At 38.2% G+C, this 21,796-nt stretch overlaps 1 protein-coding gene across 2 annotated transcripts in view; it reads left to right on the top strand.

The window, feature by feature from the left end:
* The window catches only part of DOCK9 (dedicator of cytokinesis 9), a 354,061-nt gene that overhangs the window by 307,899 nt on the left and 24,366 nt on the right, over nt 1-21,796 (top strand). The window contains exons 47-49 of one of the 2 annotated variants that reach the window (XM_054574328.1): nt 16,979-17,101; nt 17,800-17,913; nt 19,460-19,606. In XM_054574328.1, the coding sequence (XP_054430303.1) occupies nt 16,979-17,101; nt 17,800-17,913; nt 19,460-19,606 (384 nt within the window). Of the gene's footprint in view, nt 1-16,978; nt 17,102-17,760; nt 17,914-19,459; nt 19,607-21,796 lie in introns of both variants that reach the window. The other variant, XM_054574327.1, reaches the window with a different exon arrangement.

Genomic DNA, 21,796 nt, shown 5'->3' with positions numbered 1-21,796 from the left:
ACTGGGTTAGGAGCAGGACAGCCCATCAGGCTCTGGTTCCTGACTCCACTTGTGCTCTGTAGCCCATAAGATCACCCTGTCCCACCTCCAATAGAGACCAAAAAGTTCAACATTAGATCGTTGAAGCAATTTCTCTGTCTCACCAAAACAGATCACCATGCAGTCACTTATCTGTAACGAGATAAATGTAACAAGTTTTGAAAGGAAGCTAGAAATTTGAATAAATACCAGTTATCTGTTTATGTTCCCTGAATTTCTTCTTCTAGAATATGTGCAAGTAGGGTTTTTCATGTCTACCTGCCTCCTCTCAACTCAGGGCAGAATGGAACAGTCAAGGGAAAGTTTTTTAATCCTATCTATCTTTTAAGAAAAAATAAAATTTCTCTTTCTTCATGTTGAAAGAAAGAACAGAGGAAGGAGTAAATGTCTTCTGTCTCTGTTATACTTATTTTTATGTTGTGGAGCCCTACAATTAATATTAGGACTTTTGATCATGCTCTAGCCAATAGGTAGGACCTGTGCACAGACATCTTGCCCTGGGCTCAGGAAGTCTTTGAGGCCCTTGCTTTTCCAAGTGAGTGTCTGTATGACGCTGGATTTTTTTCGTATATACATGTCATTCAAAACAACAGATTGAATGGAGAAAGCAACTATGAGAATCCAGGCTTCTCCTATGATAAAGTCGGACGTTTAAAAGGGTTGCAAAAATGTAAAAGCAATGCCATTCTTTTCCCTAAATTTTTTGGGGAATGAATTTTTTTAAATGTTATCTTTGTTAACATGCATTAGGTTTACTATTGTTATTTTAATTAATAAATAAACATTTTTACCTTTTTTCAGTTTTCATTCCTAATATTATAATATTGAGTGATAGCAACCACATACATAAAGGGTCTTAGTAATTTTTAAGGAATTATCAATAATTTTATGACATATAAAAGGGTCTTAAACCCCAAAAGTATAAGTATCCCTTCCATAAAATGTCTGGTCTCAGATGATGCTCTAAATTAAAAACATGAGAAAAGAGGATAATATATGGAGTGTTTTTTATATTTAAATATTAAAATAATTTTAACCAAAATAAATAAGGTTGTCCTTGTATCCTAAAAAAAGCGCAAGTTGGTTATTACATGGTATTAACAATTTAGCAATCTCCTCCCCTTGAAATGCCTGGACAGATGGTAATTTTTTATTTTTTATTTTTTACTATGAAATGTGAAACATGTCACTGAGGTAATGTAACAGAGCACACGTGCTCTTGGCTTTGAACCCTTCACTTCAAGGCAAATTGTAACTGGGTTTTTTCCTTGAGAAGAGGCTTGAGTGGATTTTCTCCTTGCAGAAACCATCTTTGTCCCCTATGCCAAGTCAGACCTTTGGAGTGCAGCACTTTGTTTAGAATTAAATAAGGAAAACACAGTGATGTGCAGAACAATTAAAGATTTGAAAGTAAACAGTGCTCAGGAACATGTCCCACAGGGATCATAAAATGAAGCTCAAGTTTGCTTATCTGATTAATAATAGCCAGGAATAATCACTACAGCCTGGAGATTTAGCCTGTGAAATCAAGAACAGATTTTATTGGGAAAATTTGTGAATAGCACCCACTCTGAGCAATAGCTAACCATGTGAGAGAGATAACTTTATCAGTTATTTTCAGAATATGGATTTTCCACTCTGACCTTGAAGCATAAAGTTGGAAAATCTTTAACAAAGTCCATAGTACATGACAATCTATAATGATTAGGATGTTACACAGCAGGATTTTAAAGTCCTGAGCAAGCTGTGCACATCAAGATTGAAATCAGCCAGGAATGAAAAGAATAACACGTGTTCTAAAAGCCAGGAAAACAAATTGCCACATACGTTTCTGCTTTAGCTATCAGGACATTTTAAGAAAAAGAGAAAGTTAAAAATATCTGCTCAAGACAGGAATACATGTATAACACAAAGCTTAATAAAGCCATTTAATCTGCATTATTAGATATATTTAAATGCCTTTAATATTCCCTTCAGTGATTTTAGAGAAGGTACCTAAAAATACACATTTCTCCTCTAAGCAGGCCTCAATGATTTTGTATTGGTTGCAGTTTATCTTTCCTGACACTGGTCTGAAGGGCAGACTCCCTCCAGCTAACTTTCAGTTAGATAAAAGGGAACATCCCTCCCTGGCCAGGTGGCTCAGTTGGTTGGAGCATTGTCCCATACACCAAAAGGTTGTAGGTTCAATTCCCAGTCAGGGCACATACCTAGGTAGTGGGTTCAATTTGTGGTCAGGGTACATGTGGGATGCAATGGGTTGTTTCTCTCTGTCTCTCTCTCTCTCCCTTCCTCTCTCTCCAAAATCAGTTTGAAAACACCCTAGAGTGAGGATTTTAAAAAAAAGGAACATCTCATTTCTGTTTGCAATTTTGTTTCACAAGTTGGATCCTGTGCAGACAGAAGTCTTGAGTCCACTATGGTATATAAATTCCACAGCCTATGTAGTTTAAAATCCCTCCCTCATTATGCCACACAGTGAGGGTTCTAGAAGGAAATGGGTGGATTGCTTGGGAAATTGACAAAACTCCTAAAAGGGACTATTTTTAAAAGTTTGGACAGGGTTTGGGGAAACCAACATGGAATAGTGCAATTCCCTTGAGGTTAACAGCAGCTGGTTACCACCTTCAACCTGTGGACTCAGGTTGGGGAGAGAGAGAAACTACACAGAGGCATAGCCCGATAGGACCTGTGGGCTTTATTTAGGGGAGGGCACAATCCTGGCACCCTTGTAGGGAGAGAGCCATCAAGTAGCCACCCCATCCTCACTCTCCTCCTGACTCCCAGACTCCCCCTGGGCCTTCCATCTGCCAACTCAGCCAGGAGCTAGAGGACAGGAAGCAGGCCAGCAGTCCTGAGCATCCGCCTCCCAAAGAACAGAGCGAGGTAGGATGGGGCTGAGAGGGCTGACAGGGACTCTAGATGGGAAATGGAAAGTGCAGTCCATCCTCATTATCCGCCCATTTGCTAAAATTTCTTTGTATCCTGCCCAATCAATACTCATCAAGGTGTTTTAGTGGTCCCTGGGGACATGCACAAAATGGCAAAAAATGTGAGCATACTTAGTTCTAACTGAGGTGGAACAGGGTAACATTCTGCCTTCTTGGTTCAGCTCTCGTGCTGTAAACAGGTGTCCTTTTCTATTTAATGCTATGTTTTTCGCATCATTGCACTTTTAGCTAGTGATTTTACTGTTTCAAGTGGTCCCCAAATATAGTGTTGTCTAGTGTTCCTGAGCACAGGAAGGCTGTAATGTGCCTTATGGAGAAAATACTTGTTAGATAAGCTTTGTCCAGGCATGAGTGCTTTTGGCCACAGGTTCAATGTTAATGAACCAACAATATATGCTAAATTTAGGTATCCTTAAACAGAAACACATGTAAAACAAAGTTATGTACATTGGTCTGCCAAAATTTTGTAACCAAAGGCTCTCAGGAACCTAACCCTCTATTTCCCCAAGGTGGGATGGTTCAGTATTCACTAATTCATTGTTCATGGTGACTTTATACAATATAACTGCTATGAATCATGAGAATGAGAATACACTGTGTCAAGCACACTCAACTGTTGTTTCACAGAGTAGCAATTATCATCACCATTGCATGTGGTAAACATATGAAGTTAAGCAGGCAAGGCTGGGGCTTATATTAGCCAAATTGTTTCTATTCAGAAACAGCTGCCAGTAATAAACATAAAATGTTTACATCTGAGGAGCATCTCAAGCGATAGATGTAGTAGCAGAATATACTGGATGGTTCTTCTATTTACATCTCATCCAAGCCTGATGATTGTCTGTAATCAGTGAAGTTAACCACCTACTTTTCCTTGACCAAGCGCTCTAAAAGTTATATAGTGTATTCTCAGTATTAGAATGATTCCCCCAAAACAACAGCAGTAGTGAGTAATGAGCTTGATGCATCGAACTTGTTTAATGCACCGCCTTGGCTCATATCAGGACATATCCCCCTGTTTCATTTTGCATATATTTGCTAAACTTCTTTGGCACTGAGCTAGGTGCTGGAAATACAGGAGTGAGCAAGTTGTCTCAGTCCTAGAAAGCTATAGTGCTTTTGATACTTTCTTCCCATCCAGGAGAAACACCAAAGCCACTCTCCCTTTTAATATGAATTGCAAGTTGCCTGAGTTCTTTGTGACCTGGAAGTTTCTGTATTAACATAAGTTGTGTCATTTCATAAACTAACTGTGCGTAATGTGCTAACTTTGGGATATATAAGTGAGGTGCCTGCCTCAGAAATTTTCACTTAGTGCAGTAGTCCTCAAACTTTAGTGTGCTTAGAAATTGCTTGTATTCTTGTTACAAGTATAGATTCCCATTCTTCCCTGGCCCCCAACACAAACACATACATCCACAGATTCATTTGGGTGGGTATGGCACCAAGGAATCTGCACAGCCTTAGTGTGCTGTTTCCACAGACAGATACTAAGTGCCCTCAGTTGTATCCATGTGGCACACTCAAAAATGAACTGGCCAATTACATTTTAAACAACTTCTTCAATGGCTTATGAGCTTAGTGCACTGAGGTCTTTTTAAGACCAGTCATAAAATGTGTATTCTTCAGATGGATAAATTTCACTGAGGGTTATTTCCTCAACCAGTAATTACTTACAGTTCTTTGTGTATATCAACAATTTAGAAAAAGTATCTTGGCATTTAAATTTTAAACAAAGTGGTTAAACCATGAGACCTTTTATATGATTGATTGCCTTTCAAAGTCACTGCTATCTGGATCAGTTCTGGTTTTGAGGTACAGTGATTCCTAAGAATTCTAAGTCAATTAATATATGGAGTTTCTACTGATTTATGTGCTCCAATGTTTAGTTACTATGATATCTTAGTTTTAATGACATTTTACAATTTTGTGTTGTTGACATATGGTCTCTCAAACTCAACTACCTATAGTCACTGTTTTTTTTTCCTATTCAAAGAATTGTTACTAGATGCACCACTTGTAAAGCTCTAGGTATAGATTTGATGTTATCTTGAATAATTTACCTTACCAAATTTAGCTCAGATATTTAGTAGTCTATAATATACTTTTCTGATAAAAGAATTTACCTTTTTATATATTTTTAGTGTGTTATTGGATAAAATCTGCATGGACTCTGCTGTTTATATTATATGCTGCCATTTCTTTATAAGAGATGAATTAGGACTGATAAACTATAGATTCTGTAAATGCCTTCTGAATCAGAAAAAAAGATAAAAATAATGTCCAGTAGAGTATAAAAGTTGATGACATGTTACTTCCTAAGCTTTTATTACCATCAAATTGTAATACTTATTGCTTAATTATTTACTAAGCTCACTTCAGTTAATCAAACTTTCCCATTTCCCAAACTTTCTGGTTGAAGTCCATCTTTTTGTACCAAATATGACAGGTTTTTTTCTTTCTTTTTTTTCTTGTTTCAAGATATACAACTTTCATTTGAAAAAATTAGAAAGTTTGAATGGAAAAAAATAATGTCATTTTCAGATAAAATGTGATCATTTGTAAATATTATTTTAGGAGTTATTTAAAATCTCAGAAAAAATATAAATGTAAGCACCAGTCATTTTCTAAAAATGTTCCATTAATACAGCATTTTGTTGTAGGTTATGGTCTAGAACATTGTAGTCTATTGGTTCAACTATAATTAAGACCTGAGGCACGTGGATGGATTTTTAACTTTTAACTCAGTTTTCATAAGCCAAAAGTATACATTTTCTGTTACTTTATCATTAGAGATGAAGCATCATCCATCTCAATTTTCCAGAGATTTCCAGTTTAGTATTTCAGATCAAGATGCTAATGAAGTTAGTTACATAAAAGAGCTAACTTCATTCTGTTCTACAGGCTCTTTTTAAGTTGAATGTATTGGGGTAGCATTGGGTAAAAATGTTTTGCAGCCTTGAATTGCAGTCTTATTCCCAGTCTTGCAAATAATCCTTGATGGTAAGGAGCAGCAGTTGAGAGAATAAGTGAAAAACAAAACTCAGAATGTCTTTTTGATGATATGATATCAAATACAAAGCTCCTCACTGACTACCTGCTCAAATTGAATCACATAGCATATACAATTTATAATTCCTGGTGAATTCCCCTGCTGATATAAAACAACAGATTATCTGTTAGCTCTCCTAAACAAATAGGTCTCAGTAATATTATAATATTTACTTGGTATAAAACATTACATTATTCATCATCATCTATTATTATCTCTTGTTTATTTCAAGTGACTTGAAAAACTGATGCTATAAACACTACCTCCACCCTGCCCCCTGCAGCTGTTGTTTATAGGACCTTATATGTCCATGGTTTCAATCATATCTCTTAGGTCTGTCTTATGTGATTATTATGAAATAATACACCTTTTTTACATGTTGCCATGATCAGATTGGAAGCTTCTCAATAGTTAGACTAGAAACTCTGGGAGGGTAAGAACTTCCCAGATTATTCATGGATGTATTCCTGTGACCTAGTACATAAGTATTCAAGAAATTTTTGTTGACTAAAGGAAAAAGACTGTCTTACTCATCTGTGTATTCTCAGTAAATGTTCATTGAATAGATTTTTCTGATAATAAATTAGCACCCAGGATAATTATAAAGTTTTTTCTAATTTCATATCATATAAGAGTAAATGGAAGGGACTAGTCAAAGAACATGTATGAAAGACTCATGGACATGGACAACAGAGGGGATTGACTGTGGGCTAGAAGGGTGGTCTGGGTGGAGGGGGGCAAAAGGAAAAAAATGGGAAAACTGTAATAGAATAAACAATAAAAAATAAAATTAAAAAAGTAATGAAGCATTTTCAGTGAAAAGAAAAGAGTAAACAGAAAACCCCCAGTTTCCACTTACATAATTGATCATAGTTTCCAAGTATATTACAGAGTCAATTCTACAAAGAGGTTTCATTCTCTTTTACTTTTGCCTTGATAATTTCTAAAACCTAAATAGGATTATTAAGATCACTAGTAAAAATGCATCTATAATGAAACCATTGTTATTGCTTCATAAGTTACTTATTCATGACAAAAGGAAAAAGGAAACTATACAGTGGAGAAACTGCATAAACTTTTAAACCAGTGATCAAGGTTAATATTGAACATATATGCACCCCTATGTTTGTTGCAGCATTATTTATTTATTTATATTCAATATCTGGTTCTTAGGGGCCAAATTATTTTTTTTATAATTTTTATTTTTTAATATATATTATATTGATTATGCTATTACAGTTATCCCATTTTTTTCTCCCCTTTATTTCCCTCCACCCTATACTGCTCCACTCCCCAGTATCCCCTGCCCCCTTAGTTCGTGCCCATGGATTGTACATATAAATTCTTTGGCATCTTCATTTCCTATACTATTGTTAACCTCCCCCTGCCTATTTTGTACCTACTATTTATGCTGTGTATTCCCTGTACCTTTTCCCTCATTCTTCCCCCTCTACCTCCCTTCTGTTTTACTGTTCATAGTTTTTGATCATCTTTAACATTTCATATAATAAGGGCTTAGTGATGATGAACTCCTTTAACTTGCCCTTGTCTGGGAAGCATTTTATCTGCCCTTCCATTTTAAATGATAGCTATGCTGGATAGAGTCATCTTGGTTGTAGGCCCTTGCTTTTCATGACTTTGAAAACTTCTTTCCAGCCCCTTCTTTCATGCAAGGTTTCTTTTGAGAAATCAGCTGACAGTCTTATAGGAACTCCTTTGTAGGTAACTGTCTCCTTGTCTCTTGCTGCTTTTAAGATTCTCTCCTTATCTTTAATCTTGGGTAACTTAATTATGATGTGCCTTGGTGTTTGCTTCCTTGCGTCCAACTTCTTTGGGACTCTCTGAGCTTCCTGGACTTCCTGGAAGTCTGTTTCCTTGGCCAGAATGGGGAAGTTCTCCTTCATTATTTTTTCAAATAAGTTTTCAATTTCTTGCTCTCCTTCTGGTACCCCTATAGTTTGGATGTTGGTTCATTTAAAGTTGTCCCAGAGGTTCCTAAGCCTCTCCTCATTTTTTTGAATTCTTGTTTCTTCATTTTGTTATGGTTGAATTTTATTTCTTCCTTCTGCTCCCAATCACTGATTTGAGTCCCAGTTTCCTTTCCTTTCCTCTTGGTTTCCTGTATATTTTTCTTTATTTCACTTTGCATTGCCTTCACTTTTTCCTCCATTTTGCAATCATACTCAACCAATTCAGTGAGCATCCAAATCACCATTGTTTTGAACTGTGTATCTGGCAGATTGACTCTGTTCATCACTAAGTTCTATTTTTTGGAGCTTTGATCTTTTCTTTCATTGGGCCATATTTCTTGGTTTCAGTGTGCCTCTTCAGGCTTTTCCATAATGAACTCAATTGTCTATAGTATTGGTATGCTACTTGAATTCAGGCTTAACTGTTATTAAACTTTCCATGTGTTTTTGGTTTGACTAAACAAGAGTAAAATAATCTTACTTCAAATCTTAGTCTCCCATTGAGGAGCATTTGGCCCAAAAAATTACTCATAAACTCTATTTTTTATATGTATTCATTAAATGACTAAATCTAGGACCATTTCAAAATATACTGGAAAGGCTGCCATACACAGATGTCTTACATGAATAGACAAAACATCATTTTTTAAATTACATTTGATTAGGATATTACAGTTGTCCTGATTTTTCATACTTAGCCTCCTTCCACCCAGCACCCCACACTCCCTCAGGCAATCCCCTCCCCCCATCCTTTATGTTTATGGGCCATACATATAAGTTCTTTGGCTACTCCATTTCTTCTACTGTACTTTACATTCCCATTGCTATTCTGTAACTACCTATTTGTACATCTTAATCCCCTCACCTCTTCACCCATCTTCCCACAACCCTTCCCATCTGGCAACCAACAGAATACTCTTTGTATCCATGATTCTGTCTCTGTTCTTATTTACTTAGTTTGTGTTTTAGATTCAGTTGTTGATAGATACGTATTTTTGCCATTTTATTCTTCATAGTTTTGATCTTCATTTTCTTAAATAAGTCCCTTTAACTGTTCATATAATAATGGTTATAATAATGGCGATGAACTCCTTTAGTATTTTCTTTTCTTGGAAGCTCTTTATCTGCCCTTCAATTCTAAGTGATAGCTTTGCTGGGTAGAGCAGTCTTGGCTATAGGTCTCTGCTTTTCACAACTGAATATTTCTTGCCAATCCCTTCAAGCCTGCAAAGTTCCTTTTGAGAAATCAACTGACAGTCTTATGGGAACTCCCCTGTAGGTAACTAACTTCTTTTCTCTTGCTGCTTTTAAGGTTCTCCCTTTGTATTTAACCTTTAGAATTTTAATTATGAAATGTCTAGATGTGGGCCTCTTTGCCTCCATCTTGTTTGGGACTCTCTGTGTTTCCTGGACTTGCATGTCTGTTTCCTTCACCAAATTAGGGAAGTTTTCTTTCATTATTTTTTCAAATAGATTTCCAGTTTCTTCCCCTTTCTCTTCTCCTGGCACCCATTTGATGTAAATGTTGGACCCCTGAAGTTGCCCTGGAGGCTCCTTAAACTATCACTGTTTTTTGTTTTTTGTTTTTGCCGGGGGTGGGTGGCACGGGTAGATTCTTTTTTTCTTCTTGTTGTTCTGATTGTGTTTTGCTTCCTTATGTTCCAAGTCATTGATTTGATTCTTGACTTCATCTAGTCTTCTTTTGTTTCCCTGCAAATCGTTCTTTATTTCAATTAGTATATTCTTTGTTTCTGACTGGATCTTTTTAATGCTGTTGAGGTCCTCACTAAGTTCATTGAGCATCTTTATAACTAGATTGCTTTTCTCTATTTAGTCTGGCTCTTTTCCTGGAGTTTTGATCTGTTCTTTCATTTGGGCCATGTTTAGTTGTGTCCTTGTTCTGTCAGCCTCCCTGTGTTTCTTTCTATGTATTAGGTAGAGCTGCTTTGACTCCATGTCTTCATAGTGTGGCCTAATGTATGTGTCCTGTAGGTCCAGTGGCACAGCCTCCCTTATCACCCAAGCTGGGTACTTGAGGTGCACCCTTTGTGTGGGTTGAGTACACTCTCCTCTTGCAGTTGAGCCTTGTTGCTGTTAGCAGATCAATTGGAGGGATTTACCCAGACCAGTCAGCTGCAAGGATTGGCTGTGACCACTGACCACTAAACTCTGCCTTCTGTTGAGAATCAAATGTGCAGGGGCAGGTGGTGGTGCTTCTACATGATTTGTAGCTGTCCACTGAATATGCTGGCCCCAGGGTTTCCCAGGTGGTTCAGATCAAGATCAGCCTCCAGCAGTGTTTTTTAGGCCACCTGCCTAAGCTATAAAGCAATCTGAGATGGCTGTTACTTGTACTGGTCTTGGAGATTCTCAGGCAAAGCCAAGCTGGGAAACTAGTCTGGCTGCTGCTAGTGCCTGGCCTGGGACTCACTGAGGCCTACTGTTGCTTGTTTCAGAGGATTTAATGAAGCATGAGCCAAGACCAGCCATTCATATGGAAAAGCAGCTTGGGTGGGCCCATAAGTTGGGTAGGGCAGAGTCTGTGGGGATCTCCAAAGCCCATGGAACAGTGTTAGCCAGGTTGATGGAGTCTCAGATATAGCACCAGCCTGGCAGTTTTGTGGCTCTATGCGGGGAGGGCTCAGAAAAGGAACAGTGGCCTCTGCTCGCCCGATTGCCAGACTGACTTCAGCCTCTCCCAGTATGCCACTGGTGCCCTTCAAGCTGTCAGTCTTGTGCTGCAGCTCAGAGGAAGCAAGCCTGAGTACGTGAGTCTATGTATGGGTTCTTTCTTTTCTTTTCTTTTCTATTTATTGTTGTTCAAGTACAGTTGTCTCTATTTTCCTGCCACCGCTTTCCCCTGCCCCAGCCACCCCACCTCTCACCCTCAGTACTACCCGCCTTTGACTTTGTCCATGGGTCCTTTATACATGTTCATTGATGTTCAAAGACTCTTCTTCTTTTCCTTGTTATCTGCAACCCTCCCCCCGCCACACACACACACTTCTGGTAACTGTCGTTTTGTTTTTTCTTTCAATGTCTCTGGTTATATTTTGCTTGCTTGTTTCTTTTGTTGGTTAGGTTCTACTTATAGGTGAGATTATATGGTATTTGTCCTTCACTGCCTGGCTTCTTTCACTTAGCATAATGCTCTCCACTTCCATCCATGCTGTTGCGAAAGGTAGTAGCTCCTTCTTTCTTTCTGCTGAATAGTATTCCACTGTGTAAATGTACCATAGTTTTTTAATACACTCATTTACTCACGGACACTTAGGTTGCTTCCAGCACTTGGCTATTGTAAATTTATAAATTGCACTGCTATGAACATTGGGGTACATAGGTTCTTTTGAATTGGTGTTTCAAAATTAAGGTGTAATCCCCACAGTGGAATTGCCAGGTCAAAAGGCAGTTCCATTTTAAGTTTTTTGAAGAAATTTCATATTGTCTTCCACTGTTGGCTGCACCAACAATGTACTAGGGTTCTCTTTTCTCCACAACCTCTCCAGCATTTATTGATTGTTGATTTGTTTATGATGGCCTTTTTTATCAGTGTGAAGTGTGGCTTCTTTAAGAGGAACTGCTTGGGGCTCCAGAGGTTTCTTCCACTGACTCAATCCCCACTTGTTTTTGCAGCCAGAAGTTGTGGGGACTTATCTTCCTGGCACTGGAACCCTGGGCTGGTAGATCTGGTATGGGGCTGGGACTCCTTACTCCCAAGATAGCCCTCCCTAACTTTGATCTGCCACACATGGGTGTGGGACCAGCCTGTTCCATGTCTCTGTCCCTCCTGCCAGTCGGGATGGATATGGTTTCTTTAATTCCATAGTTGTCAGACTTCCAGACTTCCATTCAACTAGATTTCTGACAGTTCTAAGTGATGGTTGTTCTATATTTTAGTTGTAATTTTGATGTGGTTGTGTGAAGGCATGAGCCATGTCTGCCTACACTGCCATCTTGACCGGAAGTCTCAGAACATCATTTTAAAATCAACTAACATCTGTCTTATATATTACGTCATTGTTGTGGTAGTTGTGTGTCTTTACGCATTTTCATGTCTCATAGAATCATCAACATTTAATTACTAATTTATGTTTGACATAGAAAATTTTGGTTGTGGTGATATAGTTTTCGTTTAATACTTTTCACATCCCCAGCCTCATCTCTTGTCATTCTCTGATTCAAATTTTATACTCCAGTCCCTCAAACTACTTGCATATCCATCCCACACCATGCTGCCATCTCCTCCGTGTCTGCGTATGCTGTTCCCTCTCCCTGGAATGTTTCCCCTTTCATCCTTCTTGCATCTACTCCTACCTTTCACCTTCGCCTGACTAACTACTGATCATTTTTAAGACTCAGTCAGTCTCCACCTTCTTCAGCCTTCCATGTGCACCCCTTTCGTCATCACTGATGGGTGCCACTCTTCTGCATCCCTGATTCCCTGAACATTTCATCATCAGCACACTTACCACCATCTTTTATAATCTCTTTATGGATCTGTCTCCACAACAGTCTCAGCTCTATGAGAGCAGGAAGTGCTTTATTCACTTGATCTTTGGCCTCTCCAGTACTCACCCAGAGATGCACTGACTACTGTTAAATAAATTAACCCCTGCTGCTCTTAAGAGTATCTACCCTTGTGACAGCCCCTACCCTTCCTTTACGGTATGACAGAGGATCAAACGTTTAAAGGCAAATATAAAAAGCCTCAAAAAATATATTAGCAAATTGAATCTAACAGTATTTAAAAAAGAGAAATGTGTCACTACCAAGTGGGGTTTACCCTAGGACTGCACTGTTGGTTCAACATGGGAAAACCAATAAATATAATTCAACATATTAACAGAATAAATAAGAAAAAACATATAACCATGTCAGTAGATGCAGAAAAATCATTTGAAAAAAATCAGCATCTATTCATGTTGAAAAACTAAGAATAGAAGGGAACTCCCTCAACCTGAAAAAGATTATCTACAAAAAATCTACAGCTAATATTACACTTACTGGTGAAAGACTGAATACTTTCCCCCTAAAATTGGGAGCAAGACAGGAATATCTGTTTTCACCATTCATATTCAACATTGTGCTGAAACATCTAGCTAATTTAGTAAGGCAAGAAAAAGAAGTAACACTGTCTATCTTAACATCAGATGCAGTTTTCTTTTGTGACAGAGAAAATCCCAAGGTATTTACAGAGAAAGCACTAAAACTAAAAGGGGAGTTTAGCAAGATAACAGGATATATGGTCAATATATGAAACCAATCAACTTTCTTTTTAGAGACATTTATACCATAGTTTCATTACACTGTTATTGATTATTTTGTATAGTTTTTGCAAACAAATACACTTGATGACTTTCAATCTTATCCCAAACTTCCTTGAAAAAATAATCAGAATTTATAAACAATACTATTTGTAATAACATCAAAAAACACAAAACTTAGGTATAAATCTGTGTAGATCTGTATGGTAAAAACTACAAGACACTGATGAAACAAATCAAAGACCTAAATAAATGGTTTGAAGACTCAATATTGTTAAGATGTCAATTACCTAAATTGATTTATAGATTCAAAGCAGTCCCAATCAAACTCCTGTCTGGACTTTTGGTAGAAATCGACAAACTGACTCTAAAGTTTCAGTGGAAAGGCAAAGGAACTAGACTAGCCAAAGTAATTTTGAAAAAGTTGGAGGAGTCATACTACCTGATTTCAAGATTGCTATAAAGCAGTTGTCCTCAACTGAGGATGATTTTCCCACCCAAGGGATGTTTGGCAGTATCTGGAAACATTTTTTATTGTCACATTTTGGTAGGGTAGAGATGCTCCTGCTACTGGCATCTTGTTGGTAGAGGCCAAGGATGCTGCTAGACATTCTGTAATTTACAGGGCAGCCTTAGCAGAGTTATTTGGCCCAATATATTAGAAATGTCACAGCAGAGAAACCCTTCTATAGATCTACAGTAGTAATCAAGACAGTGTGGTATTGGCACAAGGATAGAGACATTTGTCGATGGAAAAAAATAGAGAAGCCAGAAATAGACCTGCACACATATGATCAGTTGATTTTTGAATACAATTAAAAGACAATGCACTAAAAAAAGGATAGTCTTTCATCAAATAGTGATGGAAAAATTCAACATACATGTGGAAAATATAGATGTTGACCTATACTTTATAATATATTCAAAAATAACTCAATGAATAATAGGCTTAAATGTAAAATGTAAAACTATAAAATTTTTGGAAGAAAACATAGGACAAAGTCTTCGTGAACTTGAGTTAAATAAAGATTTCTTAGATATAATATACAAAGCACAATCCAGAAAATAACAACTTGATAAATTGAATTTTATCAAAATTAAAAACTTCTCTCTTCAAAAGACAATGTTAAACTCCAGAGACAAGCCACAAATGAAGAAAATTAAAAATCACAGGTCTGGTAAAGGACTTTTATGTAAAATATATAAAGAACTCTCAAAACCCAATAATAAGAAAATCAACAACCCAGTAGAGAAATAAGCAGAAGATTTGAATAGATACTTCACCAGAACTATAGAGATGACAAATAAGCACATGAACATCTACTCAACATCATTAGTGAAACCCCACTCAAATGGGCTTAAACCAGAAAGGTCAAATAAATTGTCTCCCATTAGGAAATTCCAGAGAGATTGACAGCAATCAGTCCAAATGTTTAATGATACAGTTGCTTTGGGAGGGAGGGGGAGCCCTCCACTCTGTAACTACGGCAGACAGGTGCCCCCTGCCTGTTGAGAAGATGGATGCCAGATCCAGTCAAGCTACATGCTGCTTCTTGCATGTCCACTCTGGTGAGAGAACTTCCATCCCCGAATTCCAAGCTGAGCTCCAAAAATTATCCTGATTGGCCTGTTTAGGTCACCTGTCCACCCATCATGAAGCAATGCCTGTGGCAGGGAAATAAATTTATGCTGATTACTTTAAACCTGACCCACATGCCCCAACCCTTCAGTCATGAATAATGTTAGCTTCCTCCAAAGTTTAAAGATTTTTTTAAAGTATATTTCATTGATTATGCCATTACAGTTGTCTCATTGTTTTCCTCCTCTTTACTCCCCTCTGCCTTCCATCCCCCTCCCTCCAGCATTCCCCACCCCCACCCTGCCATTAGTTCATGTGCATGGGATGTGCATGTAACTTCTTTGGCTTCTCCATCTCCTATACTATTCTTAACTCCCCCCTCCCATCTATTTTGTGCCTACCAATTATGCTTCTTATTCCAAGTACATTTTCCCCCCTTTTTCTCCCTCCCAACTGATAACCTTCCATGTGACCTCCATTTCTGTGATTCTAGTTCTTCTTCTGTGAAATCTCTTCTAATTGTTTGCTTACTTCGTTTTTGTTTTTGTTTTTGTTTTAGGGTCAGTTGTTGTGCATTTGTTGTCATTTTACTGTTCATAGTTTTGATCTTCTTTTTCTTAGATAAATCCCTTTAACATTTCATATAATAAGGGCTTGGTGATGATGAACTCCTCCAACTTTACCTTGTCTGGGAAGCACTTATCTGCCCTTCCATTCTAAATGGTAGCTTTGCTGGATAGAGTAATCTTGGATGTAGGTCCTTGCTTTCCATGACTTTGAAAACTTCTTTCCAGCCCCTTCTTGCCTGTAAGATTTCTTTTGAAAAATCAGCCGATAATCTTATGGGGACTTCTTTGTAGGTAACTGGCTCCTTTTCTCTTGCTGCTTTTAAGATTTCTCTCCTTATCTTTAATCTCGGGTAATAATTATGATGTATCTTGGTATGCTCCTCCTTGGGTCCAACTTCTTTGGGACTCTCTGAGCTTCCTGGACTTGTATGTCTATTTCCTTGGCCAGATTAGGGAAGTGTTCTTTCATATTTTTTCAAATAAGTTTTCAATTTCTTACTCTTTCTCTTCTCCTTCTGGCACCGCTATGATTCATGTGTTGGTACATTTAAAGTTGTCCTGTAGGTTCCTAAGCGTCTCCTCATTTTTCTGAATTCTTGTTTCTTTTTCCTGTTCTGGCTGAATGTTTATTTCTTCCTTCTGCTCCAAATCATTGATCTGAGTCCTGGTTTCCTTCCCTTTACTGTTGGTTCCCTATATATTTTCCTTTATTTCACTTTGTATAACCTTCACTTATTCCTTTATTTTGTGACTGTACTCAATCATTTCTGCATCCTGCATCATTTGAGCATCCTGATTACCAGTGTTTTGAACTCTGCATCTGATAGGCTGGCTATCTCCTCATTGCTTAGTTCCTTTTCTGGAGTTTTGGTCATTTCTTTCATTTGGGCCATATTTCTTTGTCTTGGCACACCTGTTATGTTATACAGGGTGGAGCCTTAGGTATTCACCAGGGCAAGGCAACCTACTGCATGGCATTGTGGTGGCCAGTGTGGGGGAGGGGCCAGAGAGGGAACAATGTGCTTGCTTGGCTCTTGCCCTGCTTTCAAGAGACAGCAGTTTCTCCCACTGCCACAACTGCCACAAGTGTTTACAGCCAGAAGTTCTGAGGCTTTATTTTGCTCATGCTGGAACCCTGGGTTGTGCGGTCTCTCATTACCCAGCTGTTCCTCCCAGTTTATCTCCACGCAAGTGTGGAACCACCCAGTCCACCAGCCACTGCCTTGCTCGGGATCCTCTCCATCCAGCTGCCTATCTCCACCCCTCCTACCAGTCTGGATGAATGTTTCTTCTTTAACTCCTCCTTGGTTGTCAGACTTCCATACAGTTCCATCATAAATAAAAATTAAATTAAAAAAAGAACATAGTGATAAGTTGTTACAAGCATGGAAATTGATGTTTAAAAAATATTTTTTTTAATTCCATATTTTTTAATTCCATATTTTGGAAATTTCCTCCTAACCATCTTAACCAGTTATGCATTCTGCAAGGAATGCAATGTCATGTTCCTTATATAACAGTCTTTTCTGGCTGATGGACTTCTTCTTTCATCAGGATGTGCTCACGGAGCTCCTAGAACAGTGTGCAGATGGACTCTGGAAGGCTGAACGCTATGAGCTGATTGCTGACATCTACAAACTTATCATCCCCATTTATGAGAAGCGGAGAGATTTTGAGGTACCTGAGTGGTTTTATTTTCCAGGTTAGAGGACGGTGGAGTGACATGTATCTGCAGACTTTCTTACATGCAAAGAGAGCAGACAGGCCACGGTCAGAGATGAACAAGTGGTCTCTGACCCTCCACTTGGTAATGGCTGTCACCACCCTCAGAGCCATCAGGCATTGCACACACAGGCCCCACCTCTACACAGACTCCAAATCTCAAACAATAAAGGTTGGTCGTTTGGGCACTCCACTTTTGAAAGGTTGCCAGGAACAGCTTTATAATCACCAGGTGCCTTTTTTTCTCATAACACTTTTTTGCTCTACTTGCATGGGAAAATGGTGTCCCTTCCAGTCTCCCTGAGCTGGGAGGTCATCCAGTTTCTTTGAGTATATCAAATGCAGTGGGAAAATCAAGGACTAAAAACGTCATAGTAAGACTTTATCATCTCTGACATCTCATGTTAACTTGAGAGCAGAATTTGCTTACTACATTGTGGAAATTCGATGGGTCCTCATATGCAAGCTGACCCCTTGGGTAGGAAACATTACAACTCAAAAATGATCACTACTAATTGTGCAATCAAAATATGTTCTTGATTTTTTTTAACTCAAGTCCAAGGATTTTTTCACCCACATGATCTCATTTGTTATTTTAAAATTGATTCTACTAGTTACAGGTAGGAAGATATGGGTTTTGTTCTGCTTTCCAGAGGCTAGCACATCTGTATGACACTCTACACCAGGCCTACAGCAAAGTGACCGAGGTCATGCACTCAGGCCGCAGGCTCCTGGGGACCTACTTCCGAGTGGCCTTCTTTGGACAGGTGAGTCGCCTCTCTGTTCTGTAGGCTGTCCCAGGTCCTTCTTTTTTTTTTTTTAACTCCATAAAATTGTATTTGGTAAATTTTGTGCTTTCTGTAAATGCTAATTTGATGAATTTGTCATATTTAGTATGATTTGTCATATTTAGCATCTTCCTCAGTAGTAAACTTTCTGCTTTTTTTGTTCTTTCTTCCTGTCTTTTCTTTATTAACTTTCTTAAGGCAGCGGTAAGTTCTCCTTTTATAAGACTTTCTTAGCGGCATCTTTGGTACTTCATGTGGTTTGCAAGTTTCTCTTGCAAGTCTCTTTGTATGTCCAGTCATTACGGGCTCCAAAATAATTAACATTTTATTTCATTTACAGAAATAAATCATCTATTTCCTCATACATCTATACTGCATGTTTTAAACCAAATTAAGACTGTCTGGTTTCTTTTGTCCCTGTGCATTTCTACGTCTTGTAATACAATATCTCCACAAGTATATTTACCATTGTAATATTTCAGAAGCCCTATATGAATGGGTTTATTTAAATTTAACTGAACGTTTAACCTCCAAGTCTCTAACATAACTAAATGGTATAAATTACAATCCATTTATTTAGAATGTGTGGTTTTCTGTGAGCATTATATAACCTTCAATTTATCCTGTTATTGTCTTTTATAACTTTATAGCAATACCAGTTTACAGACAGTGAAACAGATGTGGAGGTAATTACAGTAAATGCTTAATAAGCAAATAATATAGTGAAATTACTGCATCTAAACTCCTATTTTGATGTGGTTGTTTTTTGTTTCATATTAGCCTGCTTTTTAAAAATATATACTGTAGTTTTGGCACCATGTTTTCTCTTCCATTTTAGATGAGAAACGTTTTGTTTTAATTTATTTCAAATATTAACCCCAATCTGGACTTGTAAATTTTCAACCTTTTTCACTTCCCATGCAATTCTAAGCCTTGTTTTATTCAGATGTGATTGGTGCTAAAGCATGATGATAATGAAAATATTGGTGATATGACAATAGATACGACTGGTAATAATGAAAATATTTTCTGATATCATGCTACAGCCTTTTAATATTTTTCTCATCAGTATAGCAAAATAGAATTTACGGAAACTTTTCATAGCTTTTGCTGAACCTACTCCAGACCTGAATGCTTCCATTTATGCCATAAAATCCTGTATAAGTGGGAACAGTCAGGAGAAGGGAACTCAAGCAGGCTGCTGAGTTCCCTTTCTTGGGAATGTGAAACAGGCTTGAATCCCATCATCAGACTTAACTGAGAGAACACAGCCTTAAAACTCCAATCTTTCATTTCACTCAACACTTAATGACAGCATTTTTGAATGAGTTTGCAATCGTGCATTTTCTTTTATCTTTGCACCCAGACTTCATATTATTATCATTTTTCTTCCTATTTGAAAAGCTTGTTTAGTTAGGATTTTATTTTAGAGTCATTTCTCATTTTTAAACCCTTAAACCCTTCCTGGGTGGTAGCCTTGGGCTTGTATTTGGTGATATTTCTCTAATTGTGCTCTATGTCACAGGGGTTCTTCGAAGATGAAGATGGAAAGGAGTATATTTACAAAGAACCCAAGCTCACGCCTCTGTCAGAAATTTCTCAGAGACTCCTTAAACTTTACTCAGATAAATTTGGCTCTGAAAATGTTAAAATGATACAGGATTCTGGCAAGGTATGACTATGTTTGGAAACATATTATGGCAATATAATAGTGTTTCATTTATGCATGATTGACCATATATATTCATAAATGTGTATAGAAAAAAACAAAAACCCAGGAAAGAAAATTAAGAATGGTTGGCTTTGAGTGGCAAGTGTATATTTTTCTTCTTAATACTTTTTCTTTCTTTGTTTTCCAGACGTCCTTCATTAAGCAAATTTTTATTTTATAATTTTAAAAAGACACTCATTTACAGAGTAATGTCTGAAAGAATATACCTTTTTTAGTCCACATATTTAGAAATTCTGTAAGAGGAGAGTCCAAGTTTCTGTTTCTCATCGCACTTCTCCGTTGCACTTAGCATGGGCATATTTACCTGATACTCTGACTGATTGTTGGACTTATGGCCAGAGGACCAACAGATGGACACATCAAGAAATAAACTAAGTAGCCAGCACACATTTGCAGAAATGAGATCTACCTTCCATATAGAGAAACTGTATTGCTCTCCTGAAGACCCTTTCTAAACCTGCTGTTTTTCCTGCACATTTATGAGTGTGTGTCCCACTGTCTTCAGGGTATCTCCAGGAAGTTGGGTATCCCTTTGCTTCCTGAAATTCAGGCCAAGATAGAGATTCTGCTCTTTGCATTAAAAATGCTTCGCCTGCTCAGTTTCCAGCAATGATAAGCTCTCCCTCTTTCAAAGTCCACCCTTTAGGAGGCTCCTTTCAGAGGTGCCCTTTCTGTCCTGGGCCTACCTTTGGAGTTCCCAGTGTCTGGAATCTGTCTCTTTGGGGCCCTTCATTTTCTCTAGAGAAGAATCTTCCACCCTCCTGCCTAAGTGGAAGGGAGGAGACAAAGAAAGAGGTGATTCTGGATTCTGATGTAGGAGACAGGCAGAGGCTGAAGGCCCCCTGTTTGGCCTGCAGCCTTTCACCTACTCACCTAATGTTTCACTCTGTATCTCATTTCTATTTTCCACTGACACCGGTGACCCCACTTGGACTTTTTCCAGACCAGTTTCTCTTCTCTTGTGGGGCAAGGACTAGGAAGGGAAACCTGGGGTTCTGCCACTCCAGATAGACTTTGGGCCACTTGTCCTGGTTTCTGTCCCACACCTCTCCTGGTCACCCTAATGCTAGTGCTGGTGCTCTGCGGATATCAGTCCATTCAGGCTGCTGTAACGAACACCATGGATTGGCTGGTTTATAAACAACAGAGATTTATTTATTACAGTTCCAGAGGATGGGAAGTCCAAGATCAAGGTGCCAGCAGATTAATATGTGGTGAGGTCCTTCTTCCTGATTTGTAAGCAACTGTCTTCTTTGTGTCCTCTCATGGTGAAAGGGGTGAGGGAGCTCTGTGGGGTCTCTTCTGAGGGGTACTAATCCCATCCTAAGGGCTTTACCCTCATGACCTAATCACCTCCCACCTTCTAATACCGCCAGATTGGAGGTTAATATTTCAACCTGTGAATTTAGGGGTAACATAGACATTCATTCTATAGCAGCAGGCTTCTCAGGGGTGCTCTGACTCACTTGTTACCCCTCTCTGTCAGAACTTGGATTACAACTTCTTCTCTCTGCCAAATCAAATAGCACCCTCCATTTACCCACCTTCCAGAAATTCATTAAAGTCTCTCATCCACTGCTTCCTCCTGTCCTCTTTTCTTGGTCCTTGCACGTAAATTCTATATTGCCATTTTAACAGATTCACACAAAAGAAAAGGGATAAACACAGGTTGTTTGTCCATTTTTTAAATCAGGAACCTCGATACAACCTTATTCAGGTTTACTTTTTTCCTAGACAAATTACTCAGGTACAATTTGCCTTTCTCTCCGAAACTGAAACCTTTTTCTGGGTCAAGTTGTGGCTTGAAAATTATAGCCTTTACTCAAGACTCTCATGTATTCTTTCCCTTTTCATATGTAGTTCTTGGTGTAACAGCTGAAAGACTTCCTAGACTTTCTCTTCCCCTAAATACAAGTCCTCCCTTCCTTTTCCTGAGACATACATCCAATTTTGAAAATGAAGACTAGGAAAATACCATTAAAGCAATAGGGAAGAATGTTCATTTCCACTGCCTTAAATTGTTCCTGTTAAAGAAAGTTAAGTTTAATAGGTTTGAATACCATTATAGTAATTGGCCAGATGGCCTTTTCTAAAATAGGAATAACTCACAACTGTGTATTTTCTTAACTT

This window comes from Pteronotus mesoamericanus, unplaced genomic scaffold (genome assembly GCF_021234165.1).
Source record: "Pteronotus mesoamericanus isolate MK-2021 breed Mesoamerican mustached bat unplaced genomic scaffold, CSHL_Meso_final contig_26, whole genome shotgun sequence".
Classification (NCBI taxonomy): domain Eukaryota; kingdom Metazoa; phylum Chordata; class Mammalia; order Chiroptera; family Mormoopidae; genus Pteronotus; species Pteronotus mesoamericanus.
The sequence above is the reverse complement of the archived record's forward strand: the minus strand, read 5'-3'. Positions and strand labels throughout refer to the sequence as shown.